The sequence below is a fragment of the Labrus bergylta genome, chromosome 13 (genome assembly GCF_963930695.1).
Source record: "Labrus bergylta chromosome 13, fLabBer1.1, whole genome shotgun sequence".
Lineage (NCBI taxonomy): Eukaryota > Metazoa > Chordata > Actinopteri > Labriformes > Labridae > Labrus > Labrus bergylta.
In genome coordinates this window covers 6,241,941-6,260,800 of record NC_089207.1, presented here as the reverse complement: position 1 = coordinate 6,260,800, position 18,860 = coordinate 6,241,941, and the positions used below count along the sequence as shown (strand labels likewise).

General features: G+C 40.0%; 1 protein-coding gene across 1 annotated transcript in view; it reads left to right on the top strand.

The window, feature by feature from the left end:
- The window catches only part of cerkl (ceramide kinase-like), a 32,288-nt gene extending 13,654 nt beyond the window's left edge, over positions 1 to 18,634 (top strand). Inside the window, exons 4-14 of the mRNA XM_029277346.2 lie at positions 4,254 to 4,382; positions 6,003 to 6,066; positions 9,274 to 9,404; positions 9,519 to 9,593; positions 13,418 to 13,595; positions 14,185 to 14,250; positions 14,788 to 14,813; positions 14,915 to 15,023; positions 15,138 to 15,234; positions 17,157 to 17,353; positions 18,325 to 18,634. Of these exons, the coding sequence (XP_029133179.2) occupies positions 4,254 to 4,382; positions 6,003 to 6,066; positions 9,274 to 9,404; positions 9,519 to 9,593; positions 13,418 to 13,595; positions 14,185 to 14,250; positions 14,788 to 14,813; positions 14,915 to 15,023; positions 15,138 to 15,234; positions 17,157 to 17,353; positions 18,325 to 18,412 (1,160 nt within the window). The 3' untranslated portion in view covers positions 18,413 to 18,634. The remainder of the gene's footprint in view (positions 1 to 4,253; positions 4,383 to 6,002; positions 6,067 to 9,273; positions 9,405 to 9,518; positions 9,594 to 13,417; positions 13,596 to 14,184; positions 14,251 to 14,787; positions 14,814 to 14,914; positions 15,024 to 15,137; positions 15,235 to 17,156; positions 17,354 to 18,324) is intronic.
- Positions 18,635 to 18,860: the final 226 nt, after the last annotated feature.

The following is an 18,860-nucleotide window of genomic DNA, read 5'->3' as shown; positions in this document are numbered from 1 at the left end:
TCAACACAACAGTTAAATGTTTGTTTTACCGAAAGCTTTGTTTGCTTTGTAAACTTACATCTGATGTGAGATATGTGCAATAATTGGAGTCTTTTGGTTTGTCTCGTTTTACAGAGGCGGACACCTTTACAAACTGCTTAACAGTCTGTGTGTGTGTGTGTGTGTGTGTGTGTGTGTGTGTGTGTGTGTGTGTGTGTGTGTGTGTGTGTGTGTGTGTGTGTGTGTGTGTGTGTGTGTGTGTGTGTGTGTGTGTGTGTGTGTGTGTGTGTGTGTGTGTGTGTGTGTGTGTTTGCATGCACAGGTGTGTGTTATACATTAACCTGTGTGTCCGAGGAGTCAGCGAGTGTTTCTATAGTAACGACATGAGAGAATCCTTTCATCCTCTCTATCTCCCTCTTTCATATTTAAGTTGAGGGCTTTATTAGTTTGTCCAGAAACAAACTTTATTGTACAACAGCACACATTATTCTCCAGGCTCAACCTCCACCGCCACCTGCCCAATTAACATGAAGGAGGTCAAAGCCCCTGACACACCTCGTATTTTGGTCTTATGTAACCTAGCAACTTGGTCACTTTCAGTTTATCTGTACAGGTATAATATTAATGCAACAACCCTAAACTGTGTCTAGAGGCATTATAACAAAGTGTGGTCACGAGAGTAAAACTGAAGGAGAACCAACAGAGTTTCCAAACTCAAGAAAAGATTCTCTCTCCGACTTAAAAAGATAAACGTTTAACAACCTCGTCAACTTTGAGATACATATTATTACATGAAAATGATCGCAGAGTCTTGTTTTCACATGTTTATTTGCACTCGTCTGCAGCTCTCTCTTACTAACAGAATAACACCCCTCTAGTGAAGAAGGATGGGAGGGGCGGGGGAAGTTTTGAGACAGGAGGGGAGGGGGGAGCTGAGTGATGAAGGAGGTGTGTCTGAAGACAGCATTTGTTTTTATTTGAAAATCGCACAGTGAGCTTTTAGAGTAAGTTAACGTTTTCCATTGAATGTTGAAAAGAAATAAAATATCTCGAGTTCAACAGTTGTCTTCTATATAAGCGTGACATTTTTTGCACACATTTTAGGTCACCAAAGGATGACTTACACCACTTATACCATAGGATTCTCTGTGATGCGATGCGATGCAGTGAAATACGATACCCATACGATAACCCCCTTTTTTTTTTAAGGTTTATTTTGGGGCTTTTTATGCTTTCATCTAGAGACAGAGTCAGAAGTCAGGTAGAGAGAAAAGGGGTAAAGACACACAGGAAAGAAGCCACGGGTCGGATGTGAACCTGGGCCATCATCCCGGAGGACCAAAGGACACATGCAGCAACCACTACTCCAACAGAGCCACTACAACAACCATTATTACTTGTAAAGTCATTCTGTAGCTTAATTCAGGCTACATGTTGAGCCAGCCACTGTCTCAAAGAAAAGTAAACATTTTTGCATAAACACAGGCAGGTACATCATGGGGAAAGTTGGCCTGACTGGATCTGTTCTGATATGTTTGTTCCAACAGCTTCAGAGATTTCCAGAATACTTACTTTTTAGTTTTTACACTCAGAGTGGACTTCAAAACTAGAGTTTACCTTGAAGCCTCATGTCTCTGAAGCTCTTCAGATCACATCACTCATTAGGATCCGATTATTCTGGACGTTTAAAGCCTTTAATTGATTACTACCGCCCCTGTCCTCGGATGGAGCCTCCACCTGAAAACAATCTGTTTTGGTCAACAATATTCCGCAGCTCAGTCCTCTATCGGAAACTCAACACTTCTCCTTTACAACACTGGGATTGTTTACCATGGTAACATTTTAGCAGCGCCAAAGCAACCTGCAGCTGGAAGGCTTGGAGATGATCTTGTGATACTTGATCTCTCTACGTCTACCTGTCTACTCTGACAAATATCATCAAATGGAATGACATGATGACCTATGTGACTGTGTGTGTGTGTCTGAGATTAATATAGAGGGCATGAATCAGGTAGTTAGTTTTAGCGGGCAGGTAGAGAAGCTCCTTTTAAGGCAACCATGAACGAATAGACTGATTCTTCTGATAAAAAGCGTTTTTAAATATCAATATAAGAATGAGGGGTTAATGTGTGCCGCTATTTTTATTAATTTTAAAAAGGTTACATGCCGTATTGACAGAGAGAGAGAGAGAGAGAGAGAGAGAGCTACTGTAGGTGATGAACTAAACTTTGTGGCTGATTGTTACATCACAGGTCAGCTAAAATAGATGATCATCTCTATGGATAATAAACAGCCAGGACAGGTGCTCTAAGGTTTCCCTTTTCCACCTTATTTACAATAATTCATCACAAAAACTCAACAAACCACAGAAAAAAAAAACCTGACATTGTGCTGTTTTTTCTTTGGGTGTTAAATTGTCACTTCAGTTATCGTCACCTGTCTGAGTTGCATAATTTCTGGGTTTTTTTTTGGTATTGTGATGGAAATTAAACTTAATTACCTGAGTTTAGAAACTCTTAATCTGACATTCAAGGACCTGAGTTGTTAAAGAGGGGTAATGCAGTCTTAAAAAAGTTGTCAGCATTGTGATGTTTCTTTTTGTGAAACTGTGAAACCATGTATGGATTTACCATGAGTATAAATGCACAAGCTTGTGGGAAATAGAAATTCATACCCCATGCTCTAAGTGGAAAAAAATATCTATTCATCTCAGTTATGCATGTAGTATTAGTTTTCTTTAATACTATGACAGTTTGAGTCAATAAAGGAAAAAGTAAGTCAATTTCCCCAAATTTTTCAAAAATGTGTTTGATTGCTGACCCCCATTCTCTGAAATGAATGAATGACTTGAACTTATTTACATCTGTTTTGTGCAACAAGTATTTTTTGTCTTTACTTTCCACAATAAAAATATTGACTTTTTGTTTCTTGATTACAGTTCTGCATAATATTAAACTGTAACCCCTCCATCGTATTGTTTAGTCAGATTCTTGCCATCGCACATCGTGTCACCTTGACCCTTAGTGATTTTGTCCTACATCTCATTGTAAGGCCCCGTTATGACCATTTCTCCCAGTATTCTCCCGGGTCCTTTAGCAGAGGGCAGCTGTGAGTCCCTTTTAACATTCTCAAGGACTTACATTCAGAAACCAGGATAAAAATTCATGTATTAGTCATAGATATATAGATAGATGGATGGATAGATACTTTATTGATGCTGAGGGAAATTCAAATATCATCAAATCATGCAGGCTGTTGAGAATATTTTTCGGGGGAACCGGCACTTCTGGTAAATAAAAGAGTCCTGTAGAGAGAAGAGGGGTGGGAGTCTTTTGGGTTTCTCCTCACAGAAACGCCTAAAAAAGCGGTTCAGAGCTGTGGGGTGAAGGCAGGAGGTGGTGCCCTGCGTGTGTGTGTGTGTGTGTGGGGGGGTCATTAACAGGGCGAGGTCATGGCCTTTTGGGAGCAGATTATAGTAATGAGCTGGATAATGGAACTGGTGTGTGTGTGTATATTGATCTGTGCTGGTCTATGGGGATTTATAATGCGGTCTCTAAATCTGCCTAATGATGAGCTGTACAGGGGGTCAGTGTGAGTGTAAGTGTGTCTGTAGTTTGAAGTCAATACCGTTGAAACACACACACACACACACACACACACACACACACACACACACACACACACACACACACACACACACACACACACACACACACACACACACACACACACACACACACACACACACACACACACTGTGCAATAAGTTGCAATTTCAATAAACACATAGCAAAAGCCTGAAATTTGTTCAGGAGGAAGTTGTTGCAACCACAGGTATTGTGTCGAACATTAAGATCAGAAAACAGGTGGAAACCGTGATTTAAAGCTGATGTGCACTCTTGATTATGCATCACATATTTTTCTCATACTGTGCAGGCCTAGATTGGAGATGTAAAATGATTTTATGAATAATCACAGCAGTAAACTGGTGTTTACTCTTCCAGTTACAAACAAATTTTATCTGTTCAGTTTTGTTTGAATTGCTTGAAATGCGAATTTGGGTCTCGGTTAAATAAATACGATTCATCCTCTGGGAAACATGAATGTCGGTACAACTTTCATGGCAATATATAAAGGAATACAAATACTAAACCAGAATGCTGGATTGACTGATGAGTTCAGATGTGTTAAAAACAAGCTATTTTGACTTCAGAACGTTACCTTTTTTAACCCGTAAATGAAAATAAGTTTGTTTTTTGTTTTGTTATATGCAGGGTTCAGTCGTCCCAGGTATGTGAAGGTCTTCATCAACCCCAGCAGCCACAGGAAGGAATCAGTTCACATCTACAGAGAACACGTGGCTCCTCTCTTCAAGATGGCCGACGTCCGCACTGACATCACTGGTCAGTTCATCCACTTGTTTATTATTTTATTAATCAAGTTTATTTAAAAAAAAAACACAAGCGATAAACATTGACTAAGTGGGCGGGGCGTCTGAAGACTTTGCAAGATATTATAACTCGTGTGTTTTGTGTTTAAATTATTTGTCGGAGCAGGAGACAAGGTGAAATCTGTGTGTGTGTGTGTGTGTGTGTGTGTGTGTGTGTGTGTGTGTGTGTGTGTGTGTGTGTGTGTGTTGAGAGTAGAGGAGGTCCAAAGGTCAGTGTTAATGGCAGTCTCTGGTTGCTAGGTAACCTGATACTGATACAGGGGGTGGAGCTTAGCCCATCTGTTGTGACATGGAGACATCCTCCTCTCCTTTCCTCTCCTCTCCTTCTCCTCGCCTCTCCTCTCCTCTCCTCTCCTCTCCTCTCCTCTCCTTCTCCTCTCCTCTCCTCTCCTTCTCCTCTCCTCTCCTTCTCCTTCTCCTCTCCTCTCCTCTCCTCTCCTCTCCTTGCCTACCCTTTCATCTTTTCTCCTCTTGTTTGTCTTCTCCTCTCATTTAATCTTATCCCATCTCCCCTTATCTCAATTCTCATCTTGTTTAATGCAGCAACGTCGGGAAATGCTGTGGCTGCAGGCATATTTTTCGGTTGGCCAACACTTTTGTCCGTCTGTCTCTCCAATGATTGTGGACACAATATCTCAGAGCCCCACAGTGAGAAAATATCTAAATTTGGATATCTGATTTTGGTCCCTCAAGGTTCAGATCACTGTGATGCCTTTTTGACTCACACAAACATACACCGACTAGTTCTGCACGGTATGAGAAAAATATGCAGTGTGATTACATTCTTCAATTTTGCAATAACAACATTCATCCATTCATTGTTTATTCCGCTTGTCCTGTTCGGGGTCACGGGGGGGGGGGGGGGCTGGAGCCTATCCCAGCTGCCATTGGGTGAGAGTCGGGGAAACACCCTGGACTTGTCGCCAGCCAATCACAGGGCTGACTTGTAGAGACAGAAACATTAACACTCATACCTACAAGCAATTCAGAGTGACCATACAACGAGCATGACTTCCTGTGGGAGGAAGCCGGCGTACCCAGAGAGAATCGATGCATGCACAGGGGAACCATGAAAACTGTTCGCACCAAAAACCTTCTTACTGGGAGGTGACGGCGCTAACCACTCCACCACTTTGCAGCCGCAATTAAATATGCAATGTGATGAGCAATCATTAAATAAAGCGTGATTATAGGTTAAAACTCAGTTTGATGTCTATCTGCTGTTTTTCATGTTTTACACACCTTTGTTTGCAGCACGCTTCCTCTCCTTTTCTCCACATTTCTCCTGGTTTCCTCTCCTTCTCTTTCTCTATTCCTCCTCAAATGTTCTCCTCTCCTCCTCTAAGCAGATGGTGTGATATCCGTTGTCCCACTTTTTTTTTTTGGCAGCCTTGAACACACACTTGTGTACATGTGACCGCACACACACACAAGCATGAAGTCCATCTCTGTCCATCTCAATGTCTCTCCATCTGTTTCCCTCTCTCTCCTTCTGTCTCACTCTCTCTTTCTCGTCCTGTATCTCTCTCTTACGTTTCAAACTCTCTCTGCCTGTCTCTCTCTCTCTCTCCAGTGACCGAGAGGAAGGGTTACGCTCTCTCAGTGATGAAGGAATGCAAGCTGGATGAATTTGATGGGTTAGTTGTTGATCATCCCTTGTCTCTCTTTCTCTCTCGAATTACCTGGTTGTGAAAATGCTTAATTTTTTTCCAAGACAATTATAATTTCCTGGCATAAATGAATTAATACTGACATTTATCTAATATTACCAGTTTCCTCCTTGTTAGTTAGATAATGTGTATAAGTTGCAGAGCTCGTAGACTCAATCTTCTGTGCACAGGTCACCTGATATTTTATCACACAGCTTGACTGTAAGTTGCTATTTAGTGCATGAAGTTTTTGCATTGGAAGAAACAGCAGAAACTTAAATATTGATCCTATATTATAAGAAGGTCACAATGCCTTTTCAGGATGAGAGATTTTTAACTCACTAGCAAGCTAATTGAGTTCACTGTATTTACAGGTGTTGGTTGACATCTCTGTCGGTGGCTGATGTTTTAATGTTTTTACCAGTCTCATTTTCATCAACCTTTTATTAAATAAAATCACAATGACAGCGAGTCGATTTCCAAAGCAACTTTAAGGAAAACCAAAAAAACAAGAATCACAAGAATAATTAGCAAAATACAAGGAAAAAAAATGAAACATGTTCCCAGTGAGAATGATAATTTCATGGACCGATTTGGAAAATTTAAATTTAAAAGGATATTAAGCATGGCATAAAAAACATAAACCCTTTCAGTGAGGCAGTGGCGGTTCTAGACCACTGAAAAATAGACAAAGATGATTGCTTTAAAATATATATATATATATATTATGCCAAAAATAGCGCACATCATTAAATACCACAACCATGATTTATATGTCTTTCTGTAACAGTATTTAATACTAGATTGTGCGTCTGGTTGTTGAGGTAAATACTGTGTACAGTATGTTCACTCCTTTTGGAGGGGTGGCCAGAGGGGGGACCAAGCTCGGTGTTACAGGGGAACTGTTGGCCCCTGCCTAGAGCCGCCCATGCAATAAGGGTAGATTCTTAGAGTCAAAGTACAATTTGAAAATGTCCTTAAGGTGAAACTGATTACATATAAGAAGAGGAGAAACAAGCGAAGACTAGAATCAAACTCTAAAGTTTCTCAATATGCTCAAAGACTGAGGCTAACGCTAACACGGCTCATTCTAAGAGGAAGCATCTTCATCGTTAATTATCCATTCAGAGGATGTTAAAAAAATGTCTTTTTTTTTGTTGAAGCTTTCAAAACATACAAACTAAATTCTCAGAGTTTACATTTAAATATATATATATAAATAATGTTTACTTCAAAGTTAATTAGTTGTTAACAAACATGAAATCGTCCCAGTACGAACGGCTGAACCCAAAAATTAGATAACAGTTTACCGTCAGAGACTGACACAAAAACACACAAACACACTGACCCAGACTGATTACGGCACTCTCTCTCTCACACACACACACACACACACACACACACACACACACACACACACACACACACACACACACACACACACACACAGTGTAACTAAAAATATACACAAACCGGTGATATCATACACATACTGCTAACTAAGCTAAGGGTAATAATAATCATCTGAGCTACTGAAGCAAAATAATATAACATCAAGAGCTAAAACTATGAATGAACACTTGATCACCTTTTCATCAATATCTATGATTGCGTGTGTGTGTGTGTGTGTGTGTGTGTGTGTGTGTGTGTGTGTGTGTGTGTGTGTGTGTGTGTGTGCACGTGCATGTGTGTGCGTGTGGGTAAGCTGCTTTTGTGCTCAGCCGTCATAAAGCTTAATGTGCTTAGAGAAGATTAGCCAACGTTGCTAAGGTAGCGGTTGTGTGTGTGAGTGTGTAAGGCTGTTCTGGTGTGGATTTGGTTGAAACCTACATTTGCCAATTAGGCTGGCTGTCACTGTGGTGACGGGAGCTGCAGGTAATCCCATACTCAGGAGGAGGGGGAAGGGGGCGGAGTCTGTTAGCCTTACATTTACTGCACATACAAAAATACGAAACTCTGGCTCTTATACTGAACTTTAAAAAAACATGTAAACAGACACATGTCAAACAATCACAACATTTACACACAAGAAGTCCACCTCAACATGCCACTAAATACAAAGATAGATAGATAGATAGATAGATAGATAGATAGATAGATATTTTATTGATCCCAAGGGAAATCCAAGTATATAATATAATATATGACAAATATAATGAGAGTAACATTTAGATGTTGAAAAAAGCAGATGCACTCCTGTAGGTATAAACAAGAGTTCAATGTTTTCTTCGGTGCCCAGTTTTGTTCTGTTTTTGTAGTTTTGGTCAACAATCTGTTACCAGCAGTTTACAGGGCTTATTTATCGTTTCTAGTTAAACCCTAAGAGACCTCGTCCCTACTACCGGTCCAACCTTTTACTTTCAGGAGTATTCAAAAAGCTGTGTCAAGTCATATATTATATCGAATACTTCCCAGCAGTTATTGATTCTTTTGAAACCTTTACAAAAACTGCAGTTATACATGTTTTTATTATTTCTGCGGTTCTTTCTTTCTTTTTACTCAAGAAAATAAGAGATTATCCCGCCTTTTTTGTAGACTTATTAAATGTCCTCCTTGCTTTCTATGTTTCAAAGTAAAAGAAAGTCACAGTATTTTTATTGTTAAGTTTAAGTCATCTATAATTGGGTGTGTGTATGATTAACAAGATTTCCATTGTTGTGTTATACTAGCAAAGCAATATTTTATGAAACTTTACATTAAGTTAAAAAAACATGTTAACTATAAATATAATTTTAAATGAAGCCAATGTTTCTAAAGGTTAAATCCTGAGGGTTTTTTTTAAAACACAATCTAAAATGGGTTCAGTTTTTAGATTTAAAATCAGGATTTCTATGTTTGCAGGACTACAAAATGTTAGGAGACTTTCCAATGCATCTGTTTTCATTGTTTCACAAACTTTCTGCTGCAGACACGTTTTGGTTGTGTCCCTAAATGTACTGAGGTGTGATAAACACGGTCAGGGGAGTATCCTGTGGAGGAGTCATGCCCCCTGCTGGATGACTTTATACTTTGGGATATCTGCACAAGGCAGCAAATGAAGCACTTCTATTGTTGTTTGCTGCAGGATATCATTTCAAGAATAGTGAGAATAGTGTACTTAATAACTTGAGATACAAAAGACATTCATACTTAAAGACAGTTTCCTTCTACCTGTGTAATAGTCCTTACACTCTCTTGTCTCCACCTTTCTATCAGCGTGGTGTGTGTTGGAGGGGACGGTTCGGTAGCCGAGCTCTGTCACGCTATGGTCCTCAGAGCTCAGCTGGATGCTGGTTCTCCTGAGAAACCAGTGAAACAAGTGCTGCCACTTGGAATCATTCCCGCTGGTGAGTAAAAAGACACTTAAACATAAACTATAGATCAAAAAAACAAATATACTGTTTTGTTTTTTTTACCCTGAGGAGTGTGATGTTGTATTAAATGTCTGTTTGTCTTTACAGGCTCTACAGACGTGGTTTCCTGTTCCGTTCATGGAGTCAGAGATCCGGTCACTGCAGCCCTGCACATCATCCTGGGTATGTGGACCATGTTGTTTATATCTTTAGGAACATCGTCCTGGATCTTTAGTCTCACACAAACGCACTCTGTGATTCAGTAAGATTAGGTATACGTAACTGTAACTCCCAAAGGGAAAATTTGCCTTGAGCAATCGTGCAAAAGAGACACACAGCGCAGTATAACGTGATATACTGAACAAACACAGCACACAACACTGGTAACAATTAACATAAATTGAAGCATAACATAAGAAAAATGAAATGGAATGAATGTGGTGGGTTCAACCTGGTCTGAAATGTTTTAATCTTGTCCTGGGTTGGTTCTACTTTGTTGTCTTGGGTGGCTTCACCCTCCTATTATTATTACTACTTACATTATAATCGGCTCGACCTGTGCTACACCTAAGACTGTAAATACTGAGAGGATGAACTGATAAAACTTTACCCATTGGTTTGTGGATTACTCAGCTACTTGGTGTTATGGATCTCATAGAATCTGAAGAAAGTTGTTTTCACATCGGTGCAAAAAGGCTAAGAGAGCCTCTGGAACATATGAAATTGAGGAGCGTGCAATGAAACAAATATTTTTTAACGTGAAAGTTAAAGCGCTCTTCTTTGCAACGGACATTTGAGCTTTGACCTTTGACCTCTGAAGGGTGTAAACGATCTCCGGATGTTCACTGAAGGATAAAGTGTGTTTACTTTGAACCCTTACAGCAGCAGTTAGATCATTAAAGTGTAATGAAACCAGTTGTAAACATGAAAACAGCGGCACAGGTGTGCGTCTGGGTTCGAGAAAAAGCAAACCACAAGTCTGCTCTTATAAAATACCAAATATGTCGATGTATTACCAGGTAAAGCAAGACACTGAAACCTGCTTATTAATGCCAATGCTATCATATAAATGAATTGGCGCACAGATTTCTAAGAAGGGCCGTCAGTTCATTTAAATGTAGCCCTACTAATATTATAAGGTCAATATTTTCATGAAAAAATCTCAAAAAGAGCTAAAACATAATTGGGTACCATTTTGTTCACATGATTATTTCTACTGGAAATAAAGGCACTTTATTACAGCCGTCTATGGATAGTGACTCCCTTTGGATCCAGTCCCTAGTGGCCATTAGATGAACTTGAGTGTTGGTACTTCGATATTGTCTAAATTTTTCTCTGCCCAATAGGTTGCCTCTACTGTAAGTTCATGTTATCCGAGTTGATTCTTTCTATTGACTGTGTGTAGTTAGCTCCCTTCTGTTGTTTTCATCTTATTTACTATGAGGATTTGCCGGAGAGCCAATCAGGAGCTTGATTTGCCAGTCAGCTTTGATGTGATTGGCTGGTGGTCACTCAGACTGTTTGAGTAAAAACAAAGCTTCAGTCTGAGTGAAGCAGACGGTACGAGAGGACTCCTGAGGGAGGAGTGGACAGATGTCTAACAACAGGATCGGTTTCACTCTAAATCACAGGTTTTCTCCGCCCACCATGGCCCCCGTCCCCCTTTCATCGCTCTCGAGTAAACCTCCTGACCAATCAGCTTTCAGCAGGGCAGGCCGATGTTTGTGAATGACAGGTTGTGGTGAGACAGTGGTTCATTAACATTAATTAACACTGGAAGCTGTGTGTGTTTGTCAGTGTGTGCATGACAGATGGTACAAATTAGACTAATTCCTGAACAATAGAAAACAGTTAGAGTTCTCAGGTGGGAAGCTGTTCCCACAGAGGTCACTACAGGTGAGTTAAAATGTTTTTATGACATACCTGAACTGTCCTTCAGAAGCTCCAGTGTCCTAATTTAACAGACAAATTAACTCAATGAAAGTGTTTAGTACATTATTTTCTTTATGAAAACACCTAAGAATGCCTGCTCAAGCACCTTAGCTAAGATTATTTATATTCCTTTTGCCATTTTATAGCAATGTGCCTGGTAGATGCGGATTTGGGAAGATCTAACTCACACTCAATGAATGCACCGACAGAGTGGGCTCAGGTAGGCAGGTAAACAGGCATCCAATTGTTTTAACCTTCCAAGTATAGTTCTTGATCAGAATCAAAATGCTTGGACAGGCTCATTTTAGTTCAGTGACATCCATGAACAACATTTTTTTTGGAACATTTCATTCATTGATTGCTGTCAAGATGTAAAGGGACCCAAAAAATAAAACATTCTTAGTTTGTACAGTTTTAAACACATGGTATCCATAGTCCATTGCAGTTTAGCGAGCCTGTGTTGGGCTGTTATCTGCATGTTTCAGTTTCTATTACAGATTTAGTTATGCTGTGATTGGGGTGCTGGTGGCGCATTGGGTACCCATGTATGGAGGCTGTGGACCTCGGGGCGAGTCCAACCTGTGGCTCCTTTCCCGCATGTCATTCCCCACTCTCGCTCTCTCTCCCTGATTTCTGACTCTATCCACTGTCCTCTTACTACAATAAAGGCACAAAAACGCCCAAAAATAAAATCTTTAAAAAAAAAAAAGTTATGCTGTGATCATGTAGCTGCAAAACAAAGCCAGGCTAATGCATTGTTTGGAAGTCAGAAATAACTTTAGTTTACTTCTGTAGTTTACGTTCAGCATTTTCATATTCACACTGTATTTACTTTTCATTATCTCTCCTTTGAACTTGAGTGTACGCTGCAGCGAATCATTACTGTGTTGTGTTTCCAATGGACTGAGTGTGTTTCTCCCCTACTGGAACTGATGTGTCAGAGAATACAGTGAGGATAATCAAACATGCAACAAAAGGCTTTTAAGAACTTTAGGGTTATAAAGTTTCTTTTTAAACAGAACTTCTGATATTGTCAAGATATAAATGATGACTGCACCTTTAAGAAATGCTGCAGGTTTGATCACACTGACCCACTGACTGTGAGGTTGACCATCCAGGATTAAGGCTCAGACACACACACACACACACACACACACACACACACACACACACACACACACACACACACACACACACACACACACACACTGACAACACGCCATATGGTGAGGAAATAAGATTCATCCAGAGAGAGAGAGAGAGACAAGCCGTCAGGCAGACAGGTACTGAGACTGCAGTTCAGTAGGTTACAGCAGGTATTTGGCCAGATGGCATGGTGGGTGTGTGTGTGTGTGTGTGTGTGTGTGTGTGTGTGTGTGTGTGTGATTATTGAATGGTAGTGCTGGTGAATACGATTCATTACGTTAATTATCCAATTTCAGTTATTTCTGGGATTGAGCTGCTTTTAAAGACAAGAGTAGTTTAAATATTTCCTGGATGCCACACAGTAAAAAGAAAGAAAGAAAGAAAGAAAGAAAGAAAGAAACTTGTGGTTTGCATTGAAAGCTGTAAAAAAAAGTAGGGTCCAGTTTTCCAAAATGTTCCTTCATGTCGTACACCCTAACAAGGTGACCCTATTGGTCACATGATCCTTACCTTGCACATCATATAGCCCATCAATATCTCCGACCAAATCTAAAGTTGTTATGTGAGAATCATCACTGCTTTGGAAAAATTATTAACAGACACTGAGACACAAATTTGTCCTAAATCTGCTTTAAAATCCTCTAAATTCTGCCGCCTTTGAAGCTGGTGACACTGGACTGATGGACAGCCATAGGCTGGTCAAACTGGAGCAACAACAACCAGAGAGTGGTCACTCTACTGCGATGTGATTTCCCTAAAGTTTGTAGATGTTCACACACATACACACTCCTGACCTCTTTCTGTCGCTCATATTTGGTGTCCTGCTTCTCATGAATATGAATGACCTTCTCACTGTAAGACCGCTTCTCCTGATAGTATCCAAATAAGAATCATCAGTATATTAAAGCTCTCCCTCTGTCTGTGTGCAGGTCACAAACAGCAGGTGGACATGTGCAGCTTCACGTCTCTCGGCCAGTTGGTGTGTTTCGGGTTCTCCGCCATGTTTGGTTTTGGTGGGCGGAGCTTAGCAAGGGCAGAGAAGAAGAGGTGGATGCCATCAGGAAGGCGACGGGAGTACGCTTTGGTGAAGACTCTGGCAAGGCTGAGGTAACACACTCACAAATACACACACAATTTAGGGAGATTTTATCATCTTTTTTTTTCTCAGGGTTGAAGAGTTCATACATTGTTCAGATTTGAAGCTCTGTCAGAACAAATAGTCAAAGTCAAAGTCAACTTTATTGTCAATTTCAAAATATGCCAGACATTCAGTGGAATCGAAACTGCGTTTGTCTCCGTCCCACGGTGCAACACAACCAAAATAAGGTAAAATAAGATAAATAATATTTACAGTAATAAATTCTAAATTGTGCAAAAGGTACAAAATGGTAAATAAAATAAAATGTAAAGAAAAAGTAAACTTGTGCAATGTGCAGTAAACTGATTGTACTTTTGAAACTGTACTATGCTTTCCTTTAGAGTCACCCACATGTTTACTCTTTACCACCCATTCTTCTTTTGCTATTAAACAATTTTTTGCTTGCTAATAATCTAAACTAAGATGCTATAAACATCACATATCCTAAATATGTAGCATGTTATCTTAAAGCAGCACTGTGCCTGATCATAACCTTACTAAGCTGCTAGCATAGCTGCAAACTGACCCTAGTCCCTCCTTTGTTTTTCTCTCCTGCAGACCAGAGGACTGTCAGCTGTCTTTTTTACCAGCGAAGACATCAAACAAGAATTTGATTGATCACCTGTGAGAATCATGCACAAACACACAAACACACAAACACATGGACTATCTTGTGTATAGAAAATGTAGTCTGTCTTTAGACAAAAAGAAACTTTAAACCAGCTGCAGTGGGTGGTTTGTAACCGGGGTCGGGCTTCAGGCGCTGAGCCCTTCTACTTAAGCAACATTGTTGTTAGACCACTTTTTTATTCAATCAAAAATTGTGGTTAACTCCCTCCAACAGCTCAGAACATCTGATGTGAAACAGTAAACATACAGTGGATTGTTATTTGTATTGCAATTGTTTTAACCTTGCTGTGTGAAAGCTGCTACACTAAAGATAACATTTATTTACTTACTTTTCTATACCAAAAACAAAACAAAAACACAAATCCAACACTTGACATCTAGTCAAGTTTTAAAATAATTGTTTTAAAGAAAATCTATATTTTATTTGAACATAAACTAGAAAAAACCTAAGTACACATTGATTGTTTTTTTCTGAGAAGTGTGAAAACAGCAAACATTGTTCTAAAAATGTATTTCTGTCCTCCCGTTCAGAGACCAGGACCAGGGCCCGGACTCAGGTGAGACCAGCAGTTGTCAGTCTTTAACACAGTCGTGGTCAGATTTCTGTCTTTCATCATTTTTGGTTTACTGTCTTACTCTCTGTGATTGGTCTGTGTAGAGGGGGAGGAGTCCTGGACAACCAATCAGGGCCTGTATATTAGCATCGGCATCATGTCCATCCCCTGTCTGAGTCCACATGTACCTCAAGGACTGGCTCCTAACAGCAGGTACATGTTGTGTATGATGAGCAGAACGTCATAGGTAAGCTTTGCTGTGACCTTGAACGCACCACACTGCCGGTCGTGACATCGTGTTTCTCTTTCACTTCCTGTTTGTGAAAGGGTTTCAAATGGTAGCGCGTCATTGATCGCAGTGGGAAACACTTCCAGGTCAGAGTTCATCAAACACCTGAAGAGATACAACAGCTCCAGTGGACAGGTGAGAGCAGCTGTCGCAACACATCACGCCAAGTGTGACACTACGTCAGGGGACAAAAACAGCTCTTAAATGCAACGTTCTTTTGGATTCAGGGTTTGATAGGTTTATGTGGAATTGAAATCCAGTAGCAAAACAATTTATTGAATCTCATTAATTTACCTTAAAGAAGATTTGTTGGGCTGTTCAACTCATTTATTGATAGGACAGGAAACAGAGAGAGACAGAGAGACAGTACGGGAAAGACAAGCAGCAAATGTTGAGGGCTGGACTTGAACCTGAGACAGCCATGTGGAGTATAACACCTGCACATTGGGTACAAGATCTGCTCAGTTGCTTAAATGTAAAATTGATAATAAAATCCTTAAATCACCCTTTCCTGGCTGAGATGATGGGCAGTCTTAAATGGCAGAGCAATAATATATTGATGAGCAGCATAACGCAAAAACAGTTTTCTTTTATGCGTTGCACAAACAGGTGAAGATGATTGCTTTCTATCTGCTACCTCGTCCAAATACTCTTCAGGGCTGAGCACATGCACAAGCTAGTTTTACCAAAATGTAATTGATGCTGCTTTTACTCACAAATGATCCAATTTCAGGTTAAAGAATAATAAATAATAATAATTATGGGCTTTTTCTGCCCTTATTTAGAGATAGGAGATAGAGGTTATAATCAGAGAGAGAGTGGGGAATGACATGCAGGAAAAAGGGGCCACGGGTCGGACTTGAACCCAGGCCGCCCGCTTGGAGGACCACAGCCTCCGTACATGGGGCACACGCACTAACCACTAGTCTAACTGCGCCCCAAGAATACATTTTGAAGTCAGAGCTTAATGATTCAGGGTATTTTGCTGATCGAGTACGGGCTGTGTTTTATTTATCTCCGTAAGCTGGATATGTGTTTCAATCCTGATCTCGCTGTCTCCTCCTCACATGTACCAAATAAACAAACTAGTTGGTGAGTAGATTAGCCTGGTTCAGCACGGCCTGGTCTGGACCGGCCTGGCCTCAGAGACCGCACACTAACCTACTTACTAAATATACTGTTGGCTCGTCGTTCACTGTCCTGCGTTGGAAACTGGCTGTTTACTCACTGACCTACATCCTGTTAGCCTTCACACTGACTTTAGGACTGACAGCTCAGCGTCAAACACAACGAGATCCTGGTGAGCAGCTTACATGTATCCATGACAACACACTGTGGACAGAGAGCCTCACCTGAGTCCGTCCTGTTAGTGGATGTTTGTATAGAAATACTTCAAGTGTAACTGCATTTTCAGATGAATGATCAAAAAAAAATTCATCCTGCTTTTTTTCATTTATTTATTTTTGTATTTTTTTTAAATAATAAGATCCAATAAAAGGGAGGTATAACAAAGCAGAAGTTTTGTTCCAAAAGACAAACTTTCAAAGAAACCTTCTTCTCTTTAAAATGTTTCTACAGCCCTCTCTCAGAATATACTGAGAAAACACTCTATTTTGTTCTTTTTGATTATCTTCTTTATCAGTTCGTCTATTGTTTGAGAAGAAAATACATGTGCACGTCCTAATTTCTCAGAGCTGGAAAGTGACATATTGTCTGTCTGTCCGTCGGTCCGTCTGTTGGTCTTTGCTGCCCCCTGTTAGAGTTTCACGATGCTACACAAGGGACAGTAAACAGGAAGAAACTGAGTCACTGTTCCAGATTAACAAGCTGTTTAAAGAGGATCAGAGCTTTTTTTGTTCCTATCAGCTGACCATTAACATGCCAGGACACGAACACACACACACACACACACACACACACACACACACACACACACACACACACACACACACACACACACACACACACACACACACACACACACACACACACACTATGTTTTTTTTTTTTCTCCTGATCAGTTTGTCGGTCCATCTGTTCTAATTTCCTGTCTGCAGTTCAGCTTCTCCTTCGTGGAAACTCATGATGTGTCAGCGGTAAGGATCCGCCCGCGGTCCAAGATTGGCTGGTCGGAGGAGGAGAGCGAGGAAGAGGGAGACTCCAGAACGTCGCCCATCATCCAATCAGAGGGAGCTGCCTTTCCGTGGAACATCGACGGAGAGCTAGTGGAGATCGCCAACGAAGTGCTCATCAGGTCTGATACTCGAAAAAAATAATAATTCAATTATAGATTGAATGAATCTGCACGGTGTCATTACACACAGTGAAATGGAAAATATTTCATATACATTTATATTGAATAGAAATGTTTATTATCCCTGAAGGATTTCATGCCAGTAGTCACAGTGATGGAAAAGAATGAAACTCTGCGCCTTTGAATGGCTCATTTTGTTAATTTCTTTTTTTTTTAAACTCCCAGATGGCTCAGCTGACGATTCAAAAGTCATATCCACCTGATATTTCACACATTTCACTTTTCTAACGTCCTCTTGAGCTGTTTTCATTTACTTTTTGATCTGCAACATGTTCCTTTAGTCCGTGGTTAAGTTAATTTTATTGAATCTCTTATTATTTTATCTCTTTCAAAATAAAAGCAGGGATGTATTGAAACAGGAAGTAAAGTAGCTTAAGACAGTACAAAATAAAAGCATTAACAAAACATAATTGAAATGCAAAATAAATGCATATCAAACATTTGAATAAAAATGAAATTAATTGTGATTAACTTTTGATTTTCATTCTTTCATCGCAAATTTAAAAAAGTTTGGCACTTCAGCAACCGCCATCTTAGTTCTTTGGAACCAGAAGTGACCATATTTGGACGTATTTTGGATCTGCATTGCTAAATCTACTTTTTATATAGTCCTATTTATTAAAGCCACAACTGTCTCTGGCCTGGGTGTGGACATGTGTAACATCTATTCACTTGTTTTTGGGGTCACTGTTCACAAACTCACATTGTGGGGACACGTATTAATGAAGTCAAGTTCCTGTTTTTCATTAAATGTTAGGGTGAAGACTTGCTTTAAAGTCAGGGTAAGGTGAGGGTTAGAGGTATGGAAAGAACTGTTGGGGGATTAGTTTGGGTAAATCTTCAGGAAATTACTCAATCCAAAGTGATGTCCTCTGAAGTGATGAAAACCTGAATGTGTGTGTGTTGTTCAGGGTCCACCCTCAGCTCATCACTCTGTACGGGGAGGAGGTGGACGAGGTGGACGAGGCGGAGTCGACGGTTTCCTGCAGCTGCATCTGAGTCCAGCAGAGGATTTGCTCCTGTGTGTTTGTTTGTGTGTTTGTTACAAACAAGACACGTCACCTTAGTAACCACAAATGATTTGACACTGCCCTCTTCAGGTCATTACTGTAAACGCTACAACATGAACTTGTACTAAGGCTTCTGTCAAAGCAGCAAAAAACAGATTAGAGACAGATTCTCACAGCTTTCTGATCATGACATTAAAGCTTCATAAATCTATTTTTTTTTTATTGACAACTGCATATTTAATAACGTATCAAGTTACCCATAAGCTAACTTTCACTACCTGTGCTTTTTGAAGATGCAAGTTTATCACCTCTATACTTAAACAATAAGGATAAAGGTTTTCTAATCAAATTAATGTTTACATTTTTACCTCTTTTATTTGCCTATTTTTTTTAACTGTAACTTTTTATTCTGTTTTCCTGTTGCTATGGCAGTGAGT